The sequence below is a fragment of the Heterocephalus glaber genome, unplaced genomic scaffold, assembly GCF_053883595.1.
Source record: "Heterocephalus glaber isolate CG9 unplaced genomic scaffold, H.glaber_assembly_v1.0 deba00001442, whole genome shotgun sequence".
Taxonomy (NCBI): Eukaryota; Metazoa; Chordata; class Mammalia; order Rodentia; family Bathyergidae; genus Heterocephalus; species Heterocephalus glaber.
In genome coordinates this window covers 26,479,132-26,506,024 of record NW_028258296.1, presented here as the reverse complement: position 1 = coordinate 26,506,024, position 26,893 = coordinate 26,479,132, and the positions used below count along the sequence as shown (strand labels likewise).

General features: G+C 36.9%; 1 protein-coding gene across 8 annotated transcripts in view; it reads right to left on the bottom strand.

The window, feature by feature from the left end:
* The window catches only part of Cdc7 (cell division cycle 7), a 127,453-nt gene that overhangs the window by 85,278 nt on the left and 15,282 nt on the right, over window positions 1-26,893 (bottom strand). For 5 of the 8 annotated variants that reach the window (XM_004841285.3, XM_004841288.3, XM_004841286.3 and 2 more), the window contains 2 exons: window positions 25,640-25,789; window positions 8,242-12,627 (listed from right to left, as the gene is read on the bottom strand). In XM_004841285.3, the coding sequence (XP_004841342.1) occupies window positions 12,239-12,627; window positions 25,640-25,789 (539 nt within the window). In that variant the 3' untranslated portion in view covers window positions 8,242-12,238. Of the gene's footprint in view, window positions 1-8,241; window positions 12,628-22,241; window positions 22,311-25,639; window positions 25,790-26,893 lie in introns of those variants that run through there. The other 3 variants (XM_087213103.1, XM_021255396.2, XM_087213104.1) reach the window with 2 other exon arrangements.

Genomic DNA, 26,893 nt, shown 5'->3' with positions numbered 1-26,893 from the left:
AAATTATATTTCAAGAAAGCTGTTAAAAGAAAAGACAGAGAAATCCCTAGAGAAGTCTTTGGGGGAAAGGCTGGTGTGTGTATGTGTGTCTCTGTGTGTGTGTGTGTGTGTGTGTATGTGATGTGTGCTTTTTCCTGTGGTAGAACTTAAGTATAGTAGAAAAGCACAGGGGTTCTCAAACCCGACTGGTCTGAATCTTGGTTCTACCACTTACTAAATGTATGAACTGGAGATAAATTATACACCCTCTTCAAGCTTCAGCTTTGCCCTCTATGTAGTGGGGCTAATAATAAACCCCAAAGCAGTAGTGAGCATTTACGTTAATATATGTAAAGTGCTTAGCCTAGAGCCCGACAACACAGAAGGTGCTTACTGTGAGAATATTCTGAACCAATCACTTTAACACAAATTCAGACTGCAGGGTTGTGAGTTCTCCGGGTATATTGTAGCAGAACTGCAAGACTCATTGACCTGATTTAGCAGCTTTCTTAATGAAGGCAACTGGGAAAATGGATCCAAAGCCTTGGTTTCCAATATTACTTCTGCTGTGATCACAGCTTATGACTATAATAGGGTTCCTTAGCCTGGGTTTCTGGGTTTCTAAAACGTGTCTTTCCTCCCAAATGGGTTTGTTAGGATGTGTCAGCAGAAGTCAAGGCTCATTGCCAACATTAACTGTGTCCCATGTAAGGTAAGGATGGCACAGAGCACAGGGTGGGGCTTGGGGCCCAGCATGGGAGGGAGATAAATTGGACAAGGTCACTGTGCCTATGGGCTGGAATATGTGAAGAGTGGCCTAGCAGGAGGCCATGGAAATTTTCACAAACCAAACTTGGCATTTAGAGCCAACTGGAAAGTTGTGAACACAGGATGTTGCTGAAAACGGTACTGGGCAGGGTTGCTACCTGAGGTTTTGGCAGGCTTTACCCCCTGCCAGTTGATTACAGAAGGATGTTGGGTCATCAGGAAACAGGGATTTGAAAGGATCCCACAGGAAGGTGTGAACAACAACAGATGCAGCAGAAAAACAGCCAGGCGAGGTCTTACTAGGGGAAGGTGTAGAATAGGATGGAGACTTTTGAGTTCTCACTTTCTTCAACACGTTAGAAACTTCTTAGGGAGGAGCCCAGCTGGCATTGTGATAGATTTCTCTACCTTCCCCTCTCCTCCATCAACACCTCCTGGAAGAGAAGGGAAGTAACCTCTAGAGGAGGCTGCTCATTTCTGGCTCAGGATGCTGGCAGTCCTCTGGGTAAGAGTTTGTAGTGCACACATGCTTATTTTTGGATATCTAGTTCATGAACCTACTTTATTTTAGGGGAAATTTATTTTTCCCCATTATGTACAGTCTTCATGGGGCTGTCGATATAAGCATGCTTCCCTCTTCTCTGGTCAGTTAAATTCTCTTTTGGACTCTGAATTGAGGTGAGCTGTAGATAAGAATAGGAACAAAACCTATTGAAGAGCTGACTCCATGACCTTCACTAACCCTTCACTCCTACTACTTGAATCCCAGTTTGGCTCTTACCTGTTCTTCCATTCTGTGAAGCCCTTGTATCATTGTATTAAGTTGCTTTGCTTGAGTAGACTGTGGTCCATTTCTGTTACAAACAACATACATAGAACATGGCTATAGCATTTGCTTGGGGTAATTTTCATGAGGAACGTGCAAGGGAGTAAAAGAATCTAACTTCAGGCATCTGTCTTCAGTCTTCAGATTCCTTGACTTTCTAGCTATGTAATCACTAAATCCCTCTGTGCCTTAAATTCTTCTGTAAAATGGAAATATTATTACTTTGTAGCACTATAAAATTAAATGCATTTATTCATTCATGTAATATTTGCTGGGCAGCCACCATTTTCCTAGAACTCTGTGAGGAAAGAGTATTGAGATATGAACAAGACAGACGTTGTATAGTTCCAGTCTTCATGGAGCCTTCTTCCCTAATGGGAAGAAAAGATATTGAATATAGGTTTACAAGTCTGATGATGTTATGAGAGAAAGTCAAGGCACCATGGGTGCACTTAACAAGAGGACTCAAGGAATCCAGCAGAGGGCCATGTAAGTAAGTCCTTTAATAAATGTGACTTGCTTTCTTCTTTTCTCCTGGTTGTTTTCTTCATCGTGACATTTTGCATTTTGCACAAATGTTTTCTTCTTCATTATTGATGGTGCACTTATATCTTATACTTGCAGTAGTATTAGGACACACCAAAGAATCCTTCAGCAGCTGACTGACATCTCATATTGTATTTGAAGCATAAATTTGAATCCACTCTCCCTAAAACACGGGCCAGTTTCACAGGTGGGAGTCCTCATCCCAGGTATAAACGGAGACCAAGCTTAACAAGGTCTAGCAAAAGTCAAGATGAAAAGTCTTGCCAAAAGTTCTATTGAAAACAGGGTGAGCGCCATCTCTGGTCCACGAGGTACATATCTAGCACCAAAAATGAAACTTACACAACTTAAGCACAGAAGAGATTTCCCAGAAGGATACTAGAGTAGCTCACAGAATTGAAGAATGAGCTGAAGGAACAGACCTCAGGTGAAGTGAGAACAAGGGCAGCCCCAGTGAAAAGTCTTTTGAATTTCCCTTCAAGATCTGTCTTTAATGGGACTAAGTTAAAGTCCCACTCCCTAAAAGTTTCAAATATCTGGAAGTGACAGTTTGAGGAAACCAGTTTTTTAGGTATAATCCCTAGATTAATAAACTATAGTAGGATGTGTCTGGATGATTTGGTAGAATCACAGAACACTGCTGTGATAACTGGAGTACCACTTGTGTGTACAGATTTTCCTGATGAAAATAAAGCTGTTGATGCCTGGGCATATACCCCAATTTAAGTCTCCTACAGCCATCTTTCTAGTGTATTAAATATGTGTGTTATCCTCCTTCCCCTGCCAAAATTTGGCAGTGAGAGGGTGGGATAAATACAACTCCAAAGCAAAGCAATTTTAACAGTTCAGCAGTCACTGAACACTAACTGTCTAAAGAACTATGGTAGATACTTGGTGGAGAAAGGGATGAAGTTAGGATCTGAAAATTAGTAAGACTTGGCAACTGCTCAAAGACAAAATAGACATACAAGCTGTGACAATGCAAGGGAGGATAAAGGAAGTGATGCTCCTAAAAGTGGTACAAAGTTCCTTGAGATTTTATAGTATGAACAGATTTGCTAAGATTTATATCCAGGGAAAAACTAAAAAGCTAGAGTCCAGATTTTCCTTCTTATTGGAACTTCATCATATGCTAGAAAAACTATACATTACTTCATGTAGAAGGGAACACAATGTTCTTATTTCCACCTACTGCAGCCCAGCTGCCAATTCAAACATCTGCCACCCCTTAAAAGTGCGATTAAGGAAGCATTGGGTTTGGGGGCTCATGTGCCATAGCTAAGCCCCTACCTGGATGGACTGTGTAAACATGGTGTCTGGGGAGGAAAATGAAATTACTGGAGGAGTCGTGCCTATATTCCTATGAAGATTTCACATGTTCCATCAGGAAAAATTTCTGAAAGTCTGTAAGCACAGCAAAGAGAAAGTACTGTAGAATTCTTGATGATAGGGTAAAGAGTAGTTCTTAGCTGATAACACTGCTATACAAGGAGAGTTCGCTGAAACATTTCATAACTCAAGAGTCCAAGCCTGAGGCCATGCTGTTGCAACATATTTGGATCCATCTCACATTGTGATGATGACAGAGTGGGAAGAATTTAAACATCTCGATCTCATTAGGATTATCAAAACAATCTTGTTTTACTGAGCACACCAAGGTGCATCTCGTGACCTCTCAAGCTCAGAGATCAAGTTAGGATCTGATGTAGGAATGGAGAAATGCAATGACTTCTGCACATACTACCCAGTAGCTCCCAGAGACATAGAAGAGGTAGAGGCAAAGAGTTTATAGAGGAAGGGAAGGCTAAAGAAGAAAATTAGGGAGGGAACAGGTGTATATATCTGGGACAACAGAAAAGGTAAAGGAAAAGAGAGACCCTGGAGTTGCTTAGCAACATTGTTGTTAGAGTCTAGCACTGCTTCCTCTGCTGAAGTGGGGATAGTGAGTACAACAGAACCATCTCACTTTTGGCAGTAGGGAGATGATCAGTAGAGTAAGGGGGAAAATGAGCCAATCAATCAATATTTCAGTAGATCTGTTTTTCACTGCATTTTCCTCAACTTGTGAACCTAGGTGCAAGGAAGCCTTCAGCGTTTGTCCTTGGAAAGACAAACACATGTCAGATACTGTATCTCCTCACCCTGAATACATACACTTCTAGAATGTCACTTTTCTTTTAACCCAGTATTCACCCTCCACAGCTGGGTCAGAGCTTAGAACCTCTGCTTAGAAGTTGAGCACTCACACTTACTCAGAAAGGAAGCCTAGGCTAGGCCTCAAATACAGACTTCTGAAACTTATCTCCAAATGAGGTTGTGTTAGATTGAAGAACAGTTTGTTTTCTAGGTTTAAAAAATGGTGGAATAGCAGCAATTTCATATGACTTAATTCTATACATAAACTCATTATAAAGTGTGTTTAAAATGTGTTAATTTGTTAAATGAAAATATTTTTGTAAACTTGTTTTGTCATCTTATTTTTAAAAAATAATGTATTGGGATCCTTGAAAAAATGGAAGTGAGCTAGGCCCTTCTTCACTCTGAGAGACTCTGGCTAAAGCCAACTTTTACCTTTATTGTGGAGCCTTCACAGAGCTCAGGAGGCCTCATATATGAGCATCATTTGCTGCTCAAGACCCAGAGAACATCTTACCAAGTACTTCTTGTGATCAAGTCTGAGTCTTTTTTTTCCCTAGGTGTTACACCCCAGCCTCATTTCCCATAACTATCTAGATGAACATAGGTTTTCCTGTTGTATATTTTTAAATCATCATATCTGTTTTGTCATCAAACAGATGTTGATAAACATCTATTTTAGCACTTTAAACTTCGTGTGGCCTTCCAAACTCTTGATCTGCAAACTATGTTTAACTTTCTACAAAGTTTGACATCAGTTTTAAATTCACTCACTGAAAAGTCTATCATAAAACCTATTTAGTGAAACTGCTAGCAAATCTTACCTGGAAGACTCTGAATATAGATGCTTTTGTAGTAAAGGAAGACTGGTGTACTACCAGTGTACTACCTACTACCATTCCTCCACCTCTCATTCAATAATTAAAAAAACCAAAATATATCCTTCACTACGGACATGCTGTTTGTATGCTTATAGTACAGTCATATGAATGTTCATTTGCAACAAATATTGAGATCTGATTATGTACAGGTACCCCTGTGGGTACATGAACTAGACAGTAGTACATAATACTCTCACCTATTCTTGTTATGGAACTCATACTCTAATAGATGGTACAGGCAAGAGAGACAGATAATATAGTGCTATGCGCACCATAACAGTAAGGTAGTCAGGCTACCAAGTGCTGTGGGAGCAGTCATCCTTAACATAGAGTTTGTGCCAAGCACTGCTTAGGTTCCAGAAGAGATGATAAGTACACTAGGAGGCCTGTTTGATGAAGGAACATTTGAGTAGCATACAGAATAATGAGCAGGATGCTTATGAGCAGGACAGGGAACTGACAGGAAAGAATACAGTATCCTGAACTCAGAATGAGAGGTCAAGTACTCTTCCTAATGGCAGTGATGCATACACTAAGAGTTGAAGAATGAAGAGGAGTTAGCCAGGTAAAGAAGGCTGAGTTTGGTGGAGAAGTGCTCTAAGCAGGACAAACAGGATAAGAAAAAGCCCAGAAGAGAAGTTTGTGGCTGGAAAGATGAAGAAGTAATGTGATCACTAGCTCCCCCTTTGCCTGAAAGGTTTAACTGTGTAAGGGCTATGTGTACATGCATGCATGTGTGTGTATATGTGTGTATGTGTGTGCGTACATGCTTTTCTCTTATTAGAAGACTGATATACTAGTTCAAACATGTTTGGGCTGCTTCCTCACAGGATATGTTGAAGGAATTCCTGCCATCTGGTGGACAGAGAAGTCATATCACAATGTGTAGAAAATTGGCATTATTATAGTTTCAGGCTCACAGCATCCCAGATTATGGCATTTCCATTCAGTGGTTTAAAAGTCCTGATGTACTTTTTAAAAAAAGGAAGAAATACACAGGAATATTCTCAGGCAATGCTGTCTTTTATGAAAACATGAAGGAAAGTGAGGAGACGAGAAGGAGGAGAGAGGGAGGAAGGGAAACAATCATGTACGTACTTGTGCCAACACGGCATTTAGGAAGCATACTCTCACCTATCCTTCCAAACAGTAGGCACATAAACCCATTTTGCAGCTGAAGAAACTGAGTTCAGAGAAGAGCTAGCCTTGGCTGACTCCCTGTTGGACTGCTACCAGTCAGGGTTTATCTTTTGGTCAACAAAGGGTAAGCAGGAGGCATAAAATATTTCTCAGTTGTGACACTGATACTTTTAAACTTAAGATCCCAGGGAAAATGTTCAAGGTTCCATTTGGTACTCAAAGACATTGGAACAATCTAAGTCATATACATATCAGTTGGTCTCCAAAAGAGAGATAGCCTTAGATGTCACGTTATAATGGATGCATTTTCAGAGCTAAAAAGCAGAATGTTTTTCTAACAGTTTCATAGTACTGTACTTCTGGTTGAGAAGAAGTCTTAAAAATTCAATTTGGATGCAGAAATGTTAGAACTTGTTCTCAAAACACATCAATGAATTTTCAGAATTGAAACTCTCACAAAAAAATTCAGGATGAATAGGATCCTACATGTGTAAGGATGACTGGTATTAGCAAAGCATGATCAATGTGTATATTATGCTTTCCCATGATCCTTTATACCTCTAAGTCCTTAGAGCAATTTTTTTGATTGGTGTTATATTTGGCACACAAGTAGGAGCTAAAAACATAACTACAGGTATGAAATTTTTTGCTCACCAGCTACTTATACAAGGATGTAACGGGTTATTACAGATAAAATGTCCAAAAGCTGTTCCTTCTCTCCACTGAAGTCAACACAATGGAAATAGAGCACCAGAAAACTGGAGTGGAGAAATTAGTATGGAGATGGTTGGGATGGAGCCCCAGGGAGCTGAGAAGACTCAGGACAGATCACCAAGGGAAAACAGTATAATCCTTTAGATGTTCTAGAATTAAAGGACCTATCTGGAATTATTAATATACACTAGGATTGTTCTGGTTCACGTTCCTAGTCAACTCCAAAGTTTTGACTGAGTACTTCAGTCTCTACAATGGGGTTATGAAATGTGGGGGAATACAGAACACAATCTTCACCTTCAAGAAACTTATAATCTGTATACAGGAGATCCAGGAATGGTCATTTGGACTGATCAGGTAAGTCTTTGTAGGGGGAGAAGTGAGACTTCTTATGGCCTAATAAGAATGAACATATTTAGGATGCACACATTGGAGGGAAAGACCCTTTTGACCTACTCTGAATCTAAAGCATGGAATCAGAGACTTTCCTTTATTTCATTTATATTTTTTATGGAACAAGAGGAGGGAGCAGGTCTACTGGAAAGAAATTACATAGGAGAAATGAGGTTTGGTTTGGTTTGGTCTTGCCAGTTGTCACTTCCAAATCAAATTGCACCAAACTTAAAAATATAGGCATACTTGTTAAGAGAGGTTTTGGCTTAATATTTTGCCAAGACAGCAAATTAGTTAAATGCAAGTTAAATACATTCACACAACTAATATTTATTGAGCTTGAACTCAATAAATGGTAGGCACTAGTTTAGACAAAATACATAAGAACAAGAAAGATACTTCCTCATAATATACAAAGATATGTAAGATGCTCGTATTCATTTTTCAGACATAAAAGTGATGTTTCCTTTTCTTGAGGAGTAAACATTTAATATTGCCATTACCTATGGAATTTTAAAATAAGATGAAAGAAAGGCACTCATACAGCACAAGGCATTAATCTTCCCAACCCTGGGGGAAAAGTGTATTTTAAAGAAGCTTTGGTAACATGTGCCTAAAGATTACTCATATACCTACCTACACATACAGTGTGACGGGTTTTGTTTTTAATCAGAGAATTTGGGTATAGGAAGATAATGATCAGCAACATGCCAGGAAAAAAATGCAAAAATTTCTACACAGTAAAAAGAAGCATTAAGATGAGTGTCTAGAGAAATTTGGAGGTGGATAGATTCCCCAGTCCCCAGTTCCTTTTTCTTAAAGACAGAGCTAAAATAACAATGTGAGGCTACAGAGCCATGCATCTGTTTCTGATTTATTTTCTTGGTATTGTCCTAGCTGGAGTCACTTCTAGATCACATGCTAGTCTATGGGAAAGTTACAGAAGGAATTTACACAGAGGGCAAATATATAATTAAATACACTTACAAAAACACACTATCAGTAATACAATGTAGATAGAGGACATATGCAAAACTTATGATTAGAAAGAAACCATCTGATGATTTTCATTTTCTGATTTGTGCCACTCACCCCACAATTGCTAAGTGCTCTGTTTTTACCCTTGATTGAAAGATGCCAGAAGCTCTTCCCTTGATCCATCTTCTTGGCTTCCTACTAGACAGCACTGGCATTCTCTAAATCTGCAACTAGAGACAAATCTTGAAGCTACTTCCTTCATAGGTTGTGATTAAAATTTTTAGTTCAGAATGTTCTTAAACAGTTGCTTCAGTCAGGTCTTACATGGAAACTGCTTAAAGGTTAGGACATGAAGTGTTCAATTCAATAGGATATTCTGCACGTGGGGTATGCTTGAATAGAAATCTATCCCATTTACATCTATTTTCTAATCTTTCTTTCCTTACAAAAGCTACGTATACACTCTTCAAATAATTGTTTGCTCATCCTTTTAATTCTTTTTCATCAATTGTTAATTTTCTAAAGCAATGAAAATAAAGGTGAGAGGCCAATTTTATCCTTTTAATTCATTCTCTTCTGAGAAAAGATTTAGGTCAAATTAACCTCTTACACTGCAATTCTATTCTGAACTACTCTTTAACAATTTTCTCAACCAATTTGCTATGACTTTCCTGAGATCACGCTTTTTCACTTTATATATCTAAAGCATCATTTACTAAATACTTGCGTTAGCACTTTTTGTGGTTGCTTTATTGAAAACTTTGCCTTAATTTGACATAGCATTAATTACTGTACTTCTGATTACTTATCTGGTATATAGTTAATGTCTACCTTTCAAGGAAGGCAGTTCAGACACATAATTTGACAAAATTAGGAAACAGCAACATCAGTTCTAAGAATATAGGAAAAAAGTCTGAAGAGTGAGCTGACATTACTGTCTGGAGTTAGTGTTAAAGACCACAGACAGCATGCACAAATGTAGGCGGAAACAATACATCTGCGGACACTGGCAGACAGCATTACCCGCCAGATTTGGCCAGTTTCTAAAGATAAATAACTTTTCAGTGATGTATAGGGCTGAAATTACATAGAACACAGAAATTACTAAGACCTAAGCCTACAACTTTTGTGGGTTTCAAGATTTTATGCAATCAATATTCTGACATCTGTAACACAACTGTCCCTAAAATAGTGATGCCAGAAATGAAGATACTAACATTACTTGATGACTTTTGTTCCAATTTTGAAATAAACTTGTCTAATTCCTTGAAATGACCATTCTTGAGCCACATTTTTATTTAGGTCATTAAGAACCATAATCATCCTTTTAAGGAAAAGTTTCATTAAAAATGCTAGAGAGCTGCAGCCTCTTTTGAAAACCAACACTTGTAGCTTGTTATAGTAATAGGTCTAAATGTCTAAGGCATATTTAATGAAAATACTCTTAACAATTTTATCTCAAGAGCCTGAGCAATAAGAATTTTAAAAGGCTGACAATGAAAAATAGTTGAATATTCTGGGAGTTTCCATTAAAATTGGAAATAGCACTAACTAGTTAACTTTTTAATCTTTCTCTAGAAGTGACTATTTTGCCTGAATATTTTAGGGAAGTATCTGCCATTATAAAATTATATTCCAAAGGCCTAAAAATCTCAATTACGCATCCTTGCTAGTTTTGATGAAACACTGGGAAATTTCCCCCCAAACTGTAGCAACATTCTCTAGTAGAATTACAATTCCCCAGGAACTAACTTGTAAAACAGTACTTTTAAAATACCAGCTCCATTTACCTCCCTTCTTGCATATCAACCAAGTTCCATCCTAACAGAAAGTGAACATGGACAGACTTGAATTCAAAACTTCCTGACAGAATGTCTCTCTCCATCCTTCTAGTAAAATTTTCTTCCTCCTAATTTGTTAACTTGTCAATCAAAATTTTCAGCTGAATAAAAAAACAACTTTCAGCTGAGTAAAGCTTTTTTTTTGGTTACTGAGATGATTTACTATTTCACTATTTGGGGCAAACATTCTATAAATTAAGTCAATTACCATCTCTTCTACAGCAAAATCTTCTTTCATATGTTACTTGAATACATTGTGACCAAAACATTTATATTACCTGTTATTACCAAAACAGTTAATATTAACCTATTATCACTATCTGCTGAAGAGAGCTATTCATTAATCTGAAGAAGTGGTCAAAAATTTAAAAGTTTTTCTTTTGTTACAAAGAGATGGGGGATCTCCCTGTTGCCCAAGCTGGTCCCAAACTTGTGGGCTCAAGTGATCCTCTCGCCTCAGCCTTCTGAGTAGCTGGGACTATAGGCAATGCCAACACATACTGGGGACCAAACCCAGAAACACTCATTGAGCTCCATTCCCCAGCCTTTTTAAAAAAAATTTTGAGGCAGGGTCTAAGTTGCCCAGGCTGACCTTGAACTTCTGCTCTCCCTGCCTCAGCCTCCTGAGTAGCTGGGATTATAGGTGTGCACCACTAAACTCGGCTAAACTATCATTTTTTAAATAAGTAGTCTGACAAAAATATAAAGGGATAATTTTACTAAACATACAAATTTAAGAACATTCAAGTTTTTTTTAATTACAGCATAAGACATCAGATCAATGGCAATGGCATGTACACGTGTGTGCACACACACACAATTATACTACATTTACTAAACATTAGGTAAGCACACTGACATACCAATGCTCAAAATAACAAAGTGAATGTTTGTCCCTAAATTGTTTTTATAACCTATAACTACTAAATGGGAAACTTCTCCCAGATTTACTTTCCATAAGAAGTGTGATATACTGTCACTGATTATTTTGGAATGTGGATAACATATAAACCTCTATACTAGGTCCTTTTCTACTTTGCATCCTTCATTTATGTCTTTTCAACCCACCTAAGACTCTAGTAATCATTCTTCTGAATAAGATTAACTTAGTCAAAACAGATGTTGAAATCTGGATGGCTCTAGGTAGAGAAAAATATCTCCAGTAAAATTCTCAATTCTATGTTCACTTTTCCCTTGAGCAGTTATCTAATTATACCTAAGATGCTATGGGGAAACTTAATAAAAATAGAAAAAGAAAAGCACTTTGAACTATCAATATTCACCTTAGTCCTGAAAGCTTCCCTTTATCAACCAGTGTGCATGTTATTATTTTAAATTCCCAACTGTAAACATGTTACACTTAGTAAAGCACCCAGAAATTTGTGGTACTATATCATTTCCAAGGAGAATGTGTTAGGTAGGGGCAGAGGAAGAAGAAAAACCAAAAAACCTGACAATTAATGCAAAAAAAAAAAAGTTTCATGGAATATTTTAAATGAATAATGAAATACAATTTTAAGCAATATTTTGCCCCATAAAGAACATTTCCTCACTTAGTGTTTATAAAAGATACAATGTATATCTCCAGAAGATGATATTATTTCTTTACCTAAAATAATTGTTGAAAGCTCCAGCATCAGTTTGAATTTCGAAAAGGATATGTAGCTCATACGCTTAGGGCAACAGGAAACTAAGCTTTCTGACTCATTTCACCCCCATCACATCCATTAATCTTATACCTTGAACCCATGTCAGAGGGTAAAACTGTTCCCTCTTTTGTACGTGGTGAGAGGAAACTAAAGATCTGATTCTACTTTGCTGGGTTCAATTCAAAGATCATGTAGTTAGTCCAAAGAACTCTTTGAGGCATCTTAAGTAATTTTAACCTATATTTTATAATCTGCCACCCCTCAAAATACTAAAATTTTACAATAAATTATTCATCCTTCCCTGGCCTTTAAATAACTTACGGCTATTACAAAGGACTCTTTCATTCCACCTCACAATACACAGTAACTTTACATGAAGAACCATCATCATAAGCTCATATCTTTAAAAAATGGATGCAACAAGGCTTCTTCTGCTGTTATTCTTGAAGCTGGATTTAGGTCTAGAAGTTTATCAAGCAGATCATAAGCTTCATCAGGTACCTCATCCCACCCTTCTAAATTGGTGTTATCATCAAAATGACTCCCACACCCATTACTATCCCCTTTATATAATGAATCTGAGGGCTGTGCTTGAGATCTTTGTATGATGTAAGAAGCTTTATGGTCAGTCTTCTCTGAAAAAGGTGAATCATGAGAAGGACCTCCTTGGGTATCACTTGCTAATTTGAGAGTGTTAGAATCTAGACTCCTGAGTCTCTCACAGAGTTTCCTCAAGTCTTGTGCTGGGACTTCTTTGCTACATAATATTGATTTGCCTAAAAGAAAAGAAATATATTATATTATTTGAATATATCAGAAACATATTTCATGAGAATCATGCAAGTCCAGTCATATGTTTATGGAGACACAGAGTATGAGACAGACCACATACTATTTTTAAACTGTATCTGAACTACAGTTGAAGACCAAATCATAAAATAGAAGTTAATAAGCAGAAAGCAGTAACCAGGCACTCACTTGACTGTCAACTTCTTCAGCTTCATTTTATCCTTCTGTAATCTTTAACCAGCTGCAGCTACCATCCTTCACCCCATTTCCAAACCTCTGTACCTCCAACTACAATGATCTAGGACACTCTACACCCCTAGTGTGCCTAAGACTTCCACACATATCACTACTTAGGTCAAAAATCACCTCTGTAAGGTCTGACACTCAGAGAATCGATATTTCAAGCTTCTGTCATATCCTGGGAAGAGTTCTATTACTTTTGCTCTGCTATATTGCAACTGATACATGTATGTCCATCTCCTGAGACTGTGCTCTTTGAAGATAGGGAAAGTTTTATTTATCTCTGAACCCCTAAAATATACAATGCCAGGTACATATAAGATTCTCAGTTAATGTCTGTTGAACAAAAAAGCATTATTCATTTGAGCATCTCTGTTTAAATGCCACATTTTTAGAGATATAGTTCGTGACCAATCTATCCTAAATGGCTGACCCTTCTTCATTCCCTTTCTCCTTTTGTCTTTCTCAATAGCATTCAATTCTGACAGTAAATACAAGTCTCCAACTTATGAATGAGTTTCATTCCAGGAGAACTGTTTTTAAGTCGGATTCGTTTGTAAGCCAACAAAGTGAGTTTATAGAATATACCTGTGAAAGTTCACAACTTGAATATTCGTAAGTCAGGAACTTGTATTTACTTTCTTTACCTCATTAGAATTTGAGTTCTATGAAAGCAGAGACTCACAATAGTACCTAGCACACATAAAACCTTAATAAAGTTTCTTAATGAATTAAAATTCAAACTAGATCTCAGTTTTTAAAAATGTCTTTACCTCCTCATGAGCTTATTATCAGGAAGAAAAAATATACAAATACAACTAGGCAAATATGTACTATTTTTGCCTTGTATTGCTTTATTTAATAGAAATATGGCTCTAAGCAAGGAGTAGCAGAATATTTAGATTCTTTTTTTGAGTATTCAAATTATCAACATTCTAGGTAATAAAAAGTTACCTTTACATATTCTGATCTAACAACTGGACTGGTATAGTGAGGCAGGAGAAAGGGGGAACAGGGTAAAAACAAAAGAAGCAAATTACTACAGTCTAATTTGGTGGGGATACAGCATGCCAATTCTTTTTCACTTTCAAATCTATCATTCCTATTTTCTCTGGGAAAGTAAGTCTAGCCAGAGGAGAATAGTCATATAGTTTCATTCCTTAATTTATTAATTTGTTGAGAAGTCATGAAATAATTAACCATAAGTGTTACAGCATGTCTCAAGTTATATAATATGTCTACATTATCTTTACACATGACCAAAGAGGATATATTTAAATTATTTAGGGAAAAGAATTTACACAATACAATCGATCAAAGCATATTTTATTATAGACTACTACGTCAGTGTTTCTTCTTTTAGTTCATGGTTTTCTTCTGAATTTATTCAATACAATTCAATGAGCATTTAATGATCCATAATGGGGCAAGATCTAGGGGTGAGGACTGGAAAGTAGGTTACACACAGGAAAAGTAGAAGTACTCTAACTGCCGATCCCAGGCAAGTCATTTGCTTATATTTTATTATAAAGGGGAACACAGCTGTATGTGTTGAAACTTTCAGTCTTTAGTAATCTATGCAAAGCTGTAGTAGGAGCTGACTGAAATAATTACAGAAATCATACTAAAAAAACAAGACAAATGCTATACAACATGATTATTTTTAAAATATGAAAACAAAGATTATAGTGGTAGAAGCCCTAGCCTGCTATCACGGCACTTGCTCTGGAGTAATTTTGTCAGATTTTATAATTCCATTGTTGGCCTTCATTGTAACTGTTACCTCCAATGGGGAAGAGTCAAGCTCTTCAACAAAATGTTTTGGTGCTGCCTGATAAACTTTAAGTTCATAAACTTCTTTCAAAATTATTAAATAGTAGATAAAACTTTCCTCAATTAATTGAGAATAAATATGCTCAAGTTTATTACAATCAATCTAATGCCAGTTTTAAAGTAATGATCTTATTTTACATTCATGATCACTTTTCCCTTGTATGTATTATTTTGCCCTACTTTTCTCAAAATTTTCTTGTAATAGGAAGACAGAGAAAAACTGTGGATTAACTTTACTGGAGAACTATTTTTTGAAGACTCTATTATGAGACTTTTCTAACAACTATCATTAAGTTTTTCTGGTGGCATTGGTACCCAACAAAGGCACAAAATTGTTTTTATAGCAGTTCTCATGCAGGAGTAGTCTCTTCTGTCGTCAAACTAACAAGCTGGAGCCTTAAGTATCATATTTTTCTGAATCATATTTTCCAGAAATGGGTGGGGATGGGCAGACATGAGTATTTCTTGAAGTTTCTCAGATCATTCTGATGCACGCTTCTGATTAAGACTCATTGATGGGACTACCCCTGCCTCCCTGGCACTTTCCCATGGAGGCCAGCCGTGCCCCGACCATGGCACAGGGGCTATGCTTTATCTGAATCTGCACGTTATCTGAATGCAAACTGAAGAGGTGCCAGGGGGCCATAAAGGCCATGGTTATGAGCTCCAGAAGATTGAGGAGAAGCAAACAACAGAGAGAGGGCCTCTCCGAGGCTCCTCAATGAAAATTGAAGCCCACTGGGAAAGCGAAGAAAATCTCTGCAATAAAGGCACACCAGACCACCGTGGATGATAAATTGGTGGGATTAGCACCTCCCATAGGAACCAGGACTTGCTTCAGGGGAAGGGCAGCTGGAACCTGCAATAGAACCTTGCTGAGGTCAGGGACCTAAACTTGGGCCTTGCAGCCAGAAATCAGCCTGAATCTCAGTGCACTAAAGCTGGCTTGCTGACACTAATCGACTTAGATCTGCACACTGCTGCCCACACTGTCTACCACGACAGGAGAGATATACCCTAAAGGAGACCTTTTTAAAAATTTATATATATATATTTTTTTCCTTTTCTTTTCTTCTCTCTCTTCCGTCCTGTTCTGCACTTCTTTTGCTCTTTGTTCCTGTTCCTGTCTTATTTCAGATTGTTTTTCTCTCTCTTTCCTCTCTCGATTGTCATTATTTTTATAGGAAGGTGAATATAGTTTCTAGCTTCTATAGCTGTTAGTTTTGTTCTTTCATTCTATCTTTTCCTCTTCTCGTCAATAGTTTTCCAAACTATGCATGATCTTCCGGTGTCCTCTAGCCTCATTTCTAAACTTTTCCTCTTCTTCTCTCTATCCATCCCTTCCCAACTCCTTCTAAGTCCTCATCCTGAAGGGTAAATTTGCTATATTGAAGGGTTTATTTACTACAAACATACTTTGGGCTGGTCCTCAATTTTCATCTAGCTCATGCAGTTAAAGGTGACAGGTTAATAGCTACCACAAACTGTCATTTTCTAAGCTGTGTTTGATGGTATTGTTGATGCTGATTGTATCACTTGGGTGAAGGTGTCGTGATTGATCTAATCAGTTGTCCTCCCTGGTATACTGAAAACGAGACTGCCTAAGAGTCATTACAGACTCAAAACCTAAAGACCAGCTGTACCTGGAAGACACCTCTTAGAAGCAATCATTCCATAAGGGTTCAAAATACAAGCAATAAAGATACTCACAATAAGCAATATTAAAGTGTCAGCCCAGGAATTAAAGCAAAAACAGCACCAACAACAAAAATACAAACGAGAAGACACCTAAACAAGGCACAAACCCAGACTTCCAACTTGCCACAGGAAAATTCTGGGGGCAACAAAGTGGAAAAATCTGATAATCAACCACCTGAACACCCTGAACTGATAGCACGCGAAGTAACAAAACAGATGAATGAGGCACTAGAAAAATTCAAAACAAATAATTTCCCAGATAACTACAGAGATGGTGAATAGAATGAAAGACAGGATTAGAGACTCTAGAACAGAAACAGAGAAAAAAAATAGATAAGCTCAGGACCATGATGGAAACCATAAATGCCCAGCACAGGAAAGAAATGGAAACCATGAACACCCAACATAGGAAAGAAATAGAATCCATGAAACAGACTCAAACAGATATCCAGGAGATTAAAAACTCCATTGAAAGTATTCACAGCAGAATGAGCCAATGTGAAGATGAAATATCAGAGAGAGAAGACAGGATTGCAGTTAGTGACCATGAAAAGAGAGATTTCTTAAAAATAGTAAGGAACCATGAGAAATCGATCCAGCAGCTGCTGGATGATGCAAAGAAGAATAACATAAGACTGATAAGAGTCCATGAAAAAGCAGGACTAAGTACAAATGACATAAAAAACTGTTCACAGAAGTAATGGCAGAAAACTTCCCAAGCAGAGGAAAAGAATTTGACATACAGATAAATGAGGCCCACTGGCCATGATCAAAAAAAATCTACATCTAGGGGTCGGGGATTTAGCTCAGTGGTTCCGCTGCCTGCCTTGCAAGCACAAGGTCCTGAGTTTGATTCCAAAAAAAAAAAAAAAAAACTACATCTACACATATAATAGTAAAGACCCCAGAAACCCAACAGAAGAACAAAATCCTACAAGCAGTTAAGAGAAAAGAACAAATCACATACAAAGGAAAGCCAGCAGAATCACAGCAGACTTTTCAACATAGACCCTCACATCAAGGAGAGTTTGGAGTGAAGTATTTCATGCCCTAAAAGAAAATAACCCCCAACCTAGATTGCTGTCTCCTGCAAAATTATCTTTTAATATTGATGGGGAAATCAGATACTTCCACAACAAAAAATACCTGAGAAACTTCATGAATATCAAACCAACATTCCAAATAATTCTAAACAATATCCTAGAAAAAGACAATGAGGGTCACAATTCCATGAGGCCCAACAGAGCAAAGCCATCAGGCAAGAAATTAAAGGGAAAGGGGAAAAATAAAAAATAATAGAGCCAACAACAGGAAAATATCATTGGAAGGATAAGTCAATATGTATCAATTATAACCATCAATGTTACTGACCTCAATTCACCAATCAAAAGAAACAGACTGGTAAAATGGATTAAGAAGCAAAATCCAAAAGTATGTTGCATACAAGAAACACACTTAGTTCAAAAAGAAATTCATAGCCTGAAAGTAAAAGGATGGAAAACAATTCTCCATGCAACAGGAACCCAGAAAAAAGCAGGGGTAGCTATTTTATTTGCAGACAATGTAGATTTCAAACCAAAATTAATTAAGAGAGACAAAGAAGGTCACTACATCCTTGTAAAGGGAACACGCCAAGAGGAAGAGATGACTATCATAAATATATATGCCCCAAATACTAGTGCTCCCAACTATGTAAAACAAATATTAATGGGCATGAAAAACCAAATAAGCACTAATACAATTGTAGTGGGGGACCTCAATATCCCACTGTCAAAAACAGACAGATCATCTAGACAGAAAATCAACAACAAAATACTAGAACTGAACCAAACTTTTTTTTTTGGTACTGGGGATCGAACTCGAGACCTTGTGCTTGTGAGGCAGGTGGTGGAACCACTGAGTTAAATCCCCAGCCCGTGAACCAGACTTTTGAACAAATGGACTTAACAGATGTCTACAGTGTTCCACCCCAGAAAATCAGAATAAACATTCTTTTCAGCTGCACACAGGTCATTCTCTAAAACAGACCACATGTTAGCTCATAGAACATGTTTAAGTAAATGGAAAAGAACTGAAGTTATCCCCTGTATATTTTCAGACTATAGTGCAATTAAACTGGAGATCAATAGCATAAGAAACTGCAATTACTTCACAAACACATGGAAATTGAGCAACACTCTCCTGAACAACCAATGGGTCACACAGGAAATTAAAGAAGAAATTAGACAGTTTCTACAATTAAATGATAATGTCAATACAACATACAGAAACCTATGGGACAATGAAAGAAGTTCTACCAGAGAAATTCATTACAGTGAAAGCCCATACTAGGAAAACAAAGTGAGCTCAAATAACCTAATGGTGAACCTCAAGCTACTAGAAAATGAAGAGCAAGACAAACCAAAAGCTCATACAAGGGGCAAAATTATAAAGATCAGAGCAGAAATCAATGCAATGCAGACTAAGAGAATGATACAAAAAAAAAAAAATCAATGAATTGAAGAGTTGGTTCTTTGAAAGAATAAATTAAATTGACAAACTCTTAGCAAACCTTATCAAAAAAAAGAAAAAAAAAGGCTCAAATCCATACAATTAGGAATGAAAAGGGAGAAATCACAACAGATCCAGCAGAAATCCAGAAGATCATCAATACCTACTTCGAAAACCTGTACTCCATGTAGACTGGTGCAACCACTGTGGAAATCAATATGGAGATACCTCAAAGAACTAGGACTGGAAGTCCCATTTGACCCAGCTATTCCCCTGCTGGGTATCTTCCCCAAAGAATTAAAAGAATCATACCACAGTGATATATGTGCACCCATGTTCATAGCAGCACAATTTGTAATAGCTAAAACTTGGAAACAGCCTAAATTCCTATCAACTGGAGACTAGATAAAGAAAATGTGGGGTTTTTTTTAATAAAATGGAGTACTACTCAGCCACAAAAAATGAGAAATTAGAGACCTTTATAGCTAAATGGATGCACATTGAGGTGATACTCTTAAGTGAAACAAATAGGACACACATGTATAAATATCGAATAGTTTCTCTGGTGTGAGAAACTAAAAGTGTAAATAAGGACTAAAACATATAATAGATAATGTGAAATAGGAAGAAAAGGGGCAAAGGGGAAGGGAAAGTGGGAGGGGTAGGGGAAAGGAAAGAAGGGAATGGAATTAATATAAGAAAATGGAAAAATGGAAACCAAAATCTTTGTAAATAGGGAGTGATGCAGGGGTTGAAGAGAGGGCTGGGCAAGGGTGAAAAATAAGAACCAAGAGAGATTACATAAAGGTGCAAATTTCCAATGATGAATGCCATTATATTGTATACCTAAAATGTACCAATGATTAGAATGAATAATTGATAATGCAAAATAGGAAGAAAAGGTCCAAAGGGGTAGGGGTAGTGAGAAGGGCAGAGGAAAGGAAAGAAGGGAAAGGAAAAATGATGAGAAATGGAAAAAATGGAAATAAAGTCTTTGTAAATAGGGAAGGGAGGGGTGGGAATGGGGAAAAAAAAAGAACCAAGATGCATCATGTAAAGGTACAAGTTCCTAGTGAGAAATGTAAATGTGTTGTATACCTAAAATGTACCAATAAAAGAATTTAAGGAAAAAAAAAAAAAGAAAACCTGTGCTCCAATAATGGAAAACACAGTAGAAGTGGACAGATTCCTAGATAGATATGAATTACCAAAGCTGAATGAAGATACAAAAATTCTAAACACCCCAATTTCAATCAGTGAAACAAAATGTAATAAAAAATTTACCAACAAAGAAAAGCCCAGGTCCTGATGGCTTCACTGCAGAATTCTACAAGAAATGTAGGAAAGAGCTAATGTCACTACTTCTCAAACTCTTTGAAGAAATTGAAAGGGAAGCAATATTCCAAATTCATTCCTGGAAGCAAGTGTTACTTTGATTCCGAAAGCTGAGAAAGACCCAACCAAAAAAGAGAACTACAAGCCAATATCCCTATTGAACACAGAAACAAAAATCCTCAGTAAGATACTGGCAAACAGAATACAGAGGATCATCAAGATCACATACCCTGACCAAGTGGAATTCATCCCAGGGATGCAAGGATGGTTCAACATACGTAAATCAACAAATGTAGTACAGTATATTAACAGACTCGAGGACAAAAACCGTATGATCATCTCAGTAGATGCAAAAGAAGTGTTCAACAAAATCCAACACCCATTCATGATAAAAACCCTACAGAAAACTGGAATAGATGGTCTTTATCTCAATCGGATAAAGGTGATCTACGAAAAACCAACAGCCAACATCATACTAAATGGTCACAAACTAAAAGCTTTTACCCTAAAATTGGGAACAAAACAAGTATGTCCACTATCACCACTCCTGTTCAATATAGTTCTGAAAATACTAGCCACAACAATTAGACAAGAAAAAGAAGCAAAAGGAATAAAGATAGGAAAGAAGAAGTTAAACTGTCATTATTTGCTGATGACATGATACTCTACATAGAAGACCCAAAAACCTCTGCTAAAAATCTTCTAGACTTAACTGACAGATTCAGTAAGTAGCTGGATACAAGGTCAACACTCATAAATCAATAGCCTTCTTGTACACAAATAACAGGCTCCCTGAGAGAAACTGAGGAAACAATTCCTTTCACAATAGCATCCAAAAAATGAAGTATCTGGGACTCAATCTAATGAAGGAAGTGAAAGACCTCTACCTTGAAAACTACAGCACTCTAAAATAAAGAGATTGAAGAGGATATCAGAGAATGGAAAGACATCCCTTGCTCCTGGGTAGGAAGAGCGAATACAGTGAAAATGGCCATACTTCCAAAACTGCTACATAGATTCAATGCAATCCCAATTGAAATCCCAGCAGCATACTTCATGGACCTTGGGAAAACAATCCAAAAATTCATTTGGAACAAGAAGAGACCTAGAATAGCAAAAGCAATTCTAGGCCACAGAGACATGGCAGGGAGTATCACAACTCCCAACTTGAAACTATACTACAAAGCCACTGTGATAAAAACAGCATGGTACTGGCAAAGAAACAGACCTGAGGACCAGTGGAAAAGATTAGAAGATGCAGAAACAACTCCAAACACACTCAGCCACCTCATCATTAACAAAGAAGCCAACCATCCTCACTGGAGGAAAAATAGCTTCTTTAATAAATGGTGCTGGAAAAAATGGATTTCAACCTGCCACAGATTAAAACCAGACCCATATCTTTCACCATGCACTAAATTAAAATTGAAGTGGGTCAAAGATCTAAATATTAAAACAGAAACACTAAACTTGCTGGAAGATAGGTTAGGTAGAACTCTTGAAGATACTAGCATAGGAAAAGACTTTGGGAACTAGTACAGAAAATCAACAACTGGGATCTCATCCTAGTAAAAAGCTTCTGCACGGCAAGAGAAACCACCAACAGAGCTAAGAGACAACCCACAATGTGGGAAAAAATTTTTAGCAGCTGTTCCTCAGACAAAGGACTACTATCTAGAATATATGAAGAACTTTAAAAAAATCAGACCTCCCCCCAAATTTAAAGACTCAATTAAAAAATGGGCATCTGAAATGAACAGACATTTTTCAGACAAACAAGTGAAAGCTGCAAATAAACATGAAAAAATGTTCAACATCACTGGTCATTTGAGAGATGCAAATGAAAACAACACCGAGATTCCACCTCACCCCAGAAAGAATGGCTGCTATCAAGAAATCAACCAATAACAAATGCTGGCGGGGTTGTGGGGAGAAAGGAACACTTCTCCATTGTTGATGGGAGTGCAGACTGGTGCAACCACTGTGGCGATCAATACGGAGATACCTTGGGCCGGGGATTTAGCTCAGTGGTTCCGCTGCCTGCCTCGCAAGCACAAGGACCCGAGTTTGATCCCTGGTATCAAAAAAAAAAAAAATATGGAGATACTTCAAAAACCTAGGATTAGAGGTTCCTTTAGACCCAACTAGTCCCCTGCTGGGTATCTTCCCAAAAGAATTAAAAGAATCACACCACAGTGATACATGCACACTCATGTTTATAGCAACACAGTTTGTAACAACTAAAACTTGGGAACAGCCCAACTGCCCATCAACTGAAGACTGGATAAAGAAGATGTGGTTTTTTAATAAAATGGAGTCCTACTCAACCATAAAGAATGAGAAACTAGCCATTTATAGCTAAATGGAAGCACATTGAGGCCATACTCTTAAGTGAAATAAATAAGACAGATGTGTAAATACCGAATAGTTTCTCTGGTGTGAGAAACTGAAAGTGTACATAAGAATCAAAATGTATAATAGATAATGTGAAACAGGAAGGAAGTGTCTAAAGGGGAAAAGGAAGTGGGAGGTGTAGGGGAAAGGAAAGAAGGGAAAAGAAAAAAATATGAGAAAAGGAAAAAATAGAGGGAGGCTAGGGGAATGGGGAAAAAAATAACCAAGATACATCATATAAAGGTACAAATTCCCAATGATGAATGTCATTATATAGCATACCTAAAATGTACCAATAGACTCACTGATGGGTCTGAGCACATGGCAGCCCAGTTACCCTTGAGATAGCCTGACTGAAACTCTGTCCATATTGTGTATACAAGCTGACTCATTCCTAGGAGCTGAGTCACTCCTTGGAAAACATTAACTGTAATTATGTTAAACACAAAAAACATGTACATTTGAGTTTGGGTTGTTGGACAGGGCAAGGATAATTCTTGGGTGCCCTATAAATTGGAAGCACCTGTGTGGCTGAGACGACTTTCCATAGCTCTATAAAATAAAACTCCAGCCCAGCGCCCAGGAGGAGGCTGCATTGTAAATATGCACGGTAAATATGGTCTGTTTAAGGACTACTTTTCATTTTAATGATGTCATTTAAAGTTCTACATTTTGATGGAATCTCATTTATCGATTTTTTTTCTTTTATACGTCATGTTTTTTGTATCCTAAGAAGTTCTTGCCTACCCTGAATTCATAACATTTTCCCTTATAATTTCTTCTTAAAGTTTTATAGTTTTAGTCTTTCATATTTAGGTTCATAGGCCCTTTCAAGTTATTTTTATGTATGGAAATAAAGGGTTGAAGTTAATTTTTTTATATACAGATAACAGGTGTTCTAGTGCCATTTGCTGAAAACACTATCTTTTCCTTGGCTCTTGAACTGAGTTTATAGTCTATAAAATGTTAATGTTAAATAATGTTTCAAAACTCAGTGGGCCATATATGTGTGGTTCTATTTTTAGATTCTGTTTTATTCCAATGATCTATATGTCTTTCCTTACACCAACACTGCCTTGATTACTGTAGCTTTAGAGGAAGTCTTAACAATTAGGTACTAAACGTCTTCCAACACTATTTTTTTCCTTTTTACTTTTCTAGGTCCTTTGTATTCCTACATAACTTTTAAATTTCAATATTCAATTCTTTATTTATAGCAAGTATACACAGACCGGAATTTTTATATATACCTTGTGTTTTCTAATCCTGCTAAATTCAAATAAAAGTTCTAGGGGCTCCTAGAGATCTCTTAGTATTTTCTCTGTAGATAATCATTTCATCTACATATGAAGATTTTGCTTCTGCCTTGCCAATCCTATCCTAATTGTGTCATTTTATTGCCAGACTATTTCGGTTTAGGCCTATGTTTCAAAGTTTAATGGACAGATGAAGAGTAGGCATATCTGCCCTTGTTCCCCACCTTAGGGAGAAACCATTGTATCTTCTCCACTCATGTAAGGTGTTTTTGCTGGAAGTATGGAGTACATGCCTTTAATCTGTTGAGAAGGTTCTGTTCTACTTCTAGTCTCCTGATAGCTTTTACCATGAACAGCTGTAGAATTTAGTCTGATACTTTTTCCTCCAACTAGTGACAGGATCATATGGCTTTTTCCTTTCCTCTGTTAAAATGATGACTTCTAGGGGTGGATCTTCCAATGCTGAACCAACACTCCCATCCTTATAATAAAACCACTTTCTACAGACTGACAGATCTGACTTTTAATAGTTTATTTTGTTAAACAAATTTCTATCTATGTTCATACATTTTTCTTCTAATATCTTTATCCCGTTTTAGGATTAGCACAATGTTGATTTCCTAAAAGAGGGAGAAATGTTCCTTTTTATTTCTGCTTTAAATGTTTGATATAATTTATCAGTTAGAATGTATATGAGCCTGTTGTTGTCATATAGGTAGGTTTTCAAGCTAGGAATATACTTTCTTTAAATAGGTGCTATTCAAATTTTATATTTCCTCCAGAGTCAGTTTCATTAATTTGTCTTCCAAGGTACTTCTTAGAAGTTGTCAAATTTATTTCACAACCGATTTTTGTAATATGCTTTCTATATCCTTTTTAATTCTGTAAAACCCGTGGTAATGTCTCCTAGATCTTAATATTGTAATTTTAAAAATGTATAATTGATATTGTGTAATAGGAAGTAAAGGTCTAAAGGAGCAGGGGAAGTGGAAGGGGTAGGGGAAAGGAAAGAAGGGAAAAGAAAAAATATGAGAAGAGGAAAAAAATGGAAACAAAGTCTTTGCAAATAGGGAAGGGTGGAGGGGGTAAAGGGAGGGCAGGGGAAGGGGAAAAAAATAAGAAACGAGATACTCATGTAATGGTACAAGATCCCAATGATGAATGTAACTGTATTTTATACCTAAAATGTACCAATAAACTTAATGGGGTAAAAAAAACACAACTCCATCAGCAAAGGTGTTCTAATCCTTTCACTTCTCTGCTACCCTAAGGCTAAAGAATTTGACAATTAACACACATTTCTACTCTCTTCCCCACTGCAGACCTCATTACACTGTATTAAAATTATTTTACTTGTTAAACTAAGATCAATTAAGACAAAAATTTTCTCAATTCCAAGCAGACGATCTGATGATTAATATACATCAAAAAATTAAAATATACTACTAAAAATATTTATCTGATAAGTCAAATCACAGTAAAGAGAATTAAGACTTTATTCCTTAACTCTTTTAAGATTATAAAACTGAACTTTAATTACTGGAGTAGTTTAATATTTTGGATTTGGTAAGATGACACTATTACATGTAAAGAAAAGATAATATTAAAGCAACTGAGAAATTTCCTACCTAAAATTAGAACTTTATGAACACTGAGTACTTTTTTGTGAAGAGAATTTTTTAGTAATTTATTAAGTGGTTTTTTGCAGATAATCAGATGTATTTGTTTTGTTCTGTAATACAAAACTGCTTACCAAAAGTTTTAGCAGCTTGGATAGTTTCCCTGGATCCCCGAACTGTCATAATTTGAGCCAAAGCAGTTACATCATCACTTGCTTTATAAAATGGATACCGTCCACTAAGCAGAGAAAGGAATATGACACCTGCAGACCACATGTCAATTGCTGTAATAGAAAACAAACTTTAAAATAAATTCCACATATGTAATTTCACATCTAAATAAGCAGTTCTTGACATTTACCGTGCTTTAACATTATCTTGACAGTCTGAAAAAATTCAGATGTCCAAGCTCAATCCTTTAGAAATTATAATCAAACAGTTGAGAAGTACGTATTTTTAAAGGTTCCTCTGATAAGTTTACTATAGTCAGGATTAGTGATTCAACTTCCTTACAAAACACAATATTTTCTCTCTTGAACTCTTTGGTAAGTTTAAAAGGATACTTCCCCATTAAAAAACTCTAAGTAAATTACATTTTATAAGAGTAAAAGCAATCATGGGCCGGGGATTTAGCTCAGTGGTTCCGGCGCCTGCCTCGCAAGCACAAGGTCCCGAGTTCGATCTCCAGTACCAAAAAAAAAAAAAAAGAGCAAACGAAATCAAAAATAACTGTGGAAAAAAAATCTGGATATTCCTTAAGAACTATAGCCAGAGGTGAAAGTATTTTCATTTTAGTATAAAGTACTGAAAATTAGAAGCTCTAGTCAGATGCTAACATCAACTATTACTATAGAAGCTTTAATACTCTTCTGAATGCTGGAAGTTAAGATTAAGCCTAACTCAAGCTTTCGCTCTGAGTTCAATCCCAGCAGTGCCAAAATCAACACCACCACCCAAACCAGGAAAACAGACTAGCTCAGCTTCATGTTAAAAAGCTCCTTTTCCTCTCCTTTAGGGATATCTTTTCCTAACTGTTGAACTAGTATTACCAAGTTACTGTTCTCTCTACCCTTAGCCACTGATTACCTGCCTTTCTTAGATCCATTTGTATCTGCCTGTTCTTTCCATGTTTTTTCCAAGTCTTAAGTGCTGAGTTTCCTCAGAGTTCAAATCCTTGCCATGTAATCTGATTGTTCCATTCATATCACAGCCTCAGCTACCATTTATATAATGATAACACTTAACTGTATTTCTAGTTCAGCTCCTTCCATGAGCTTCAGACTTACTTTTTATTGTGCTGGACATCTCTATTTGGATGTGTCACAAATATCTCAATCCAATCATGTCCCATCCCAACTTTACCTATTCCTGTAAAGCAGTTACCTCTC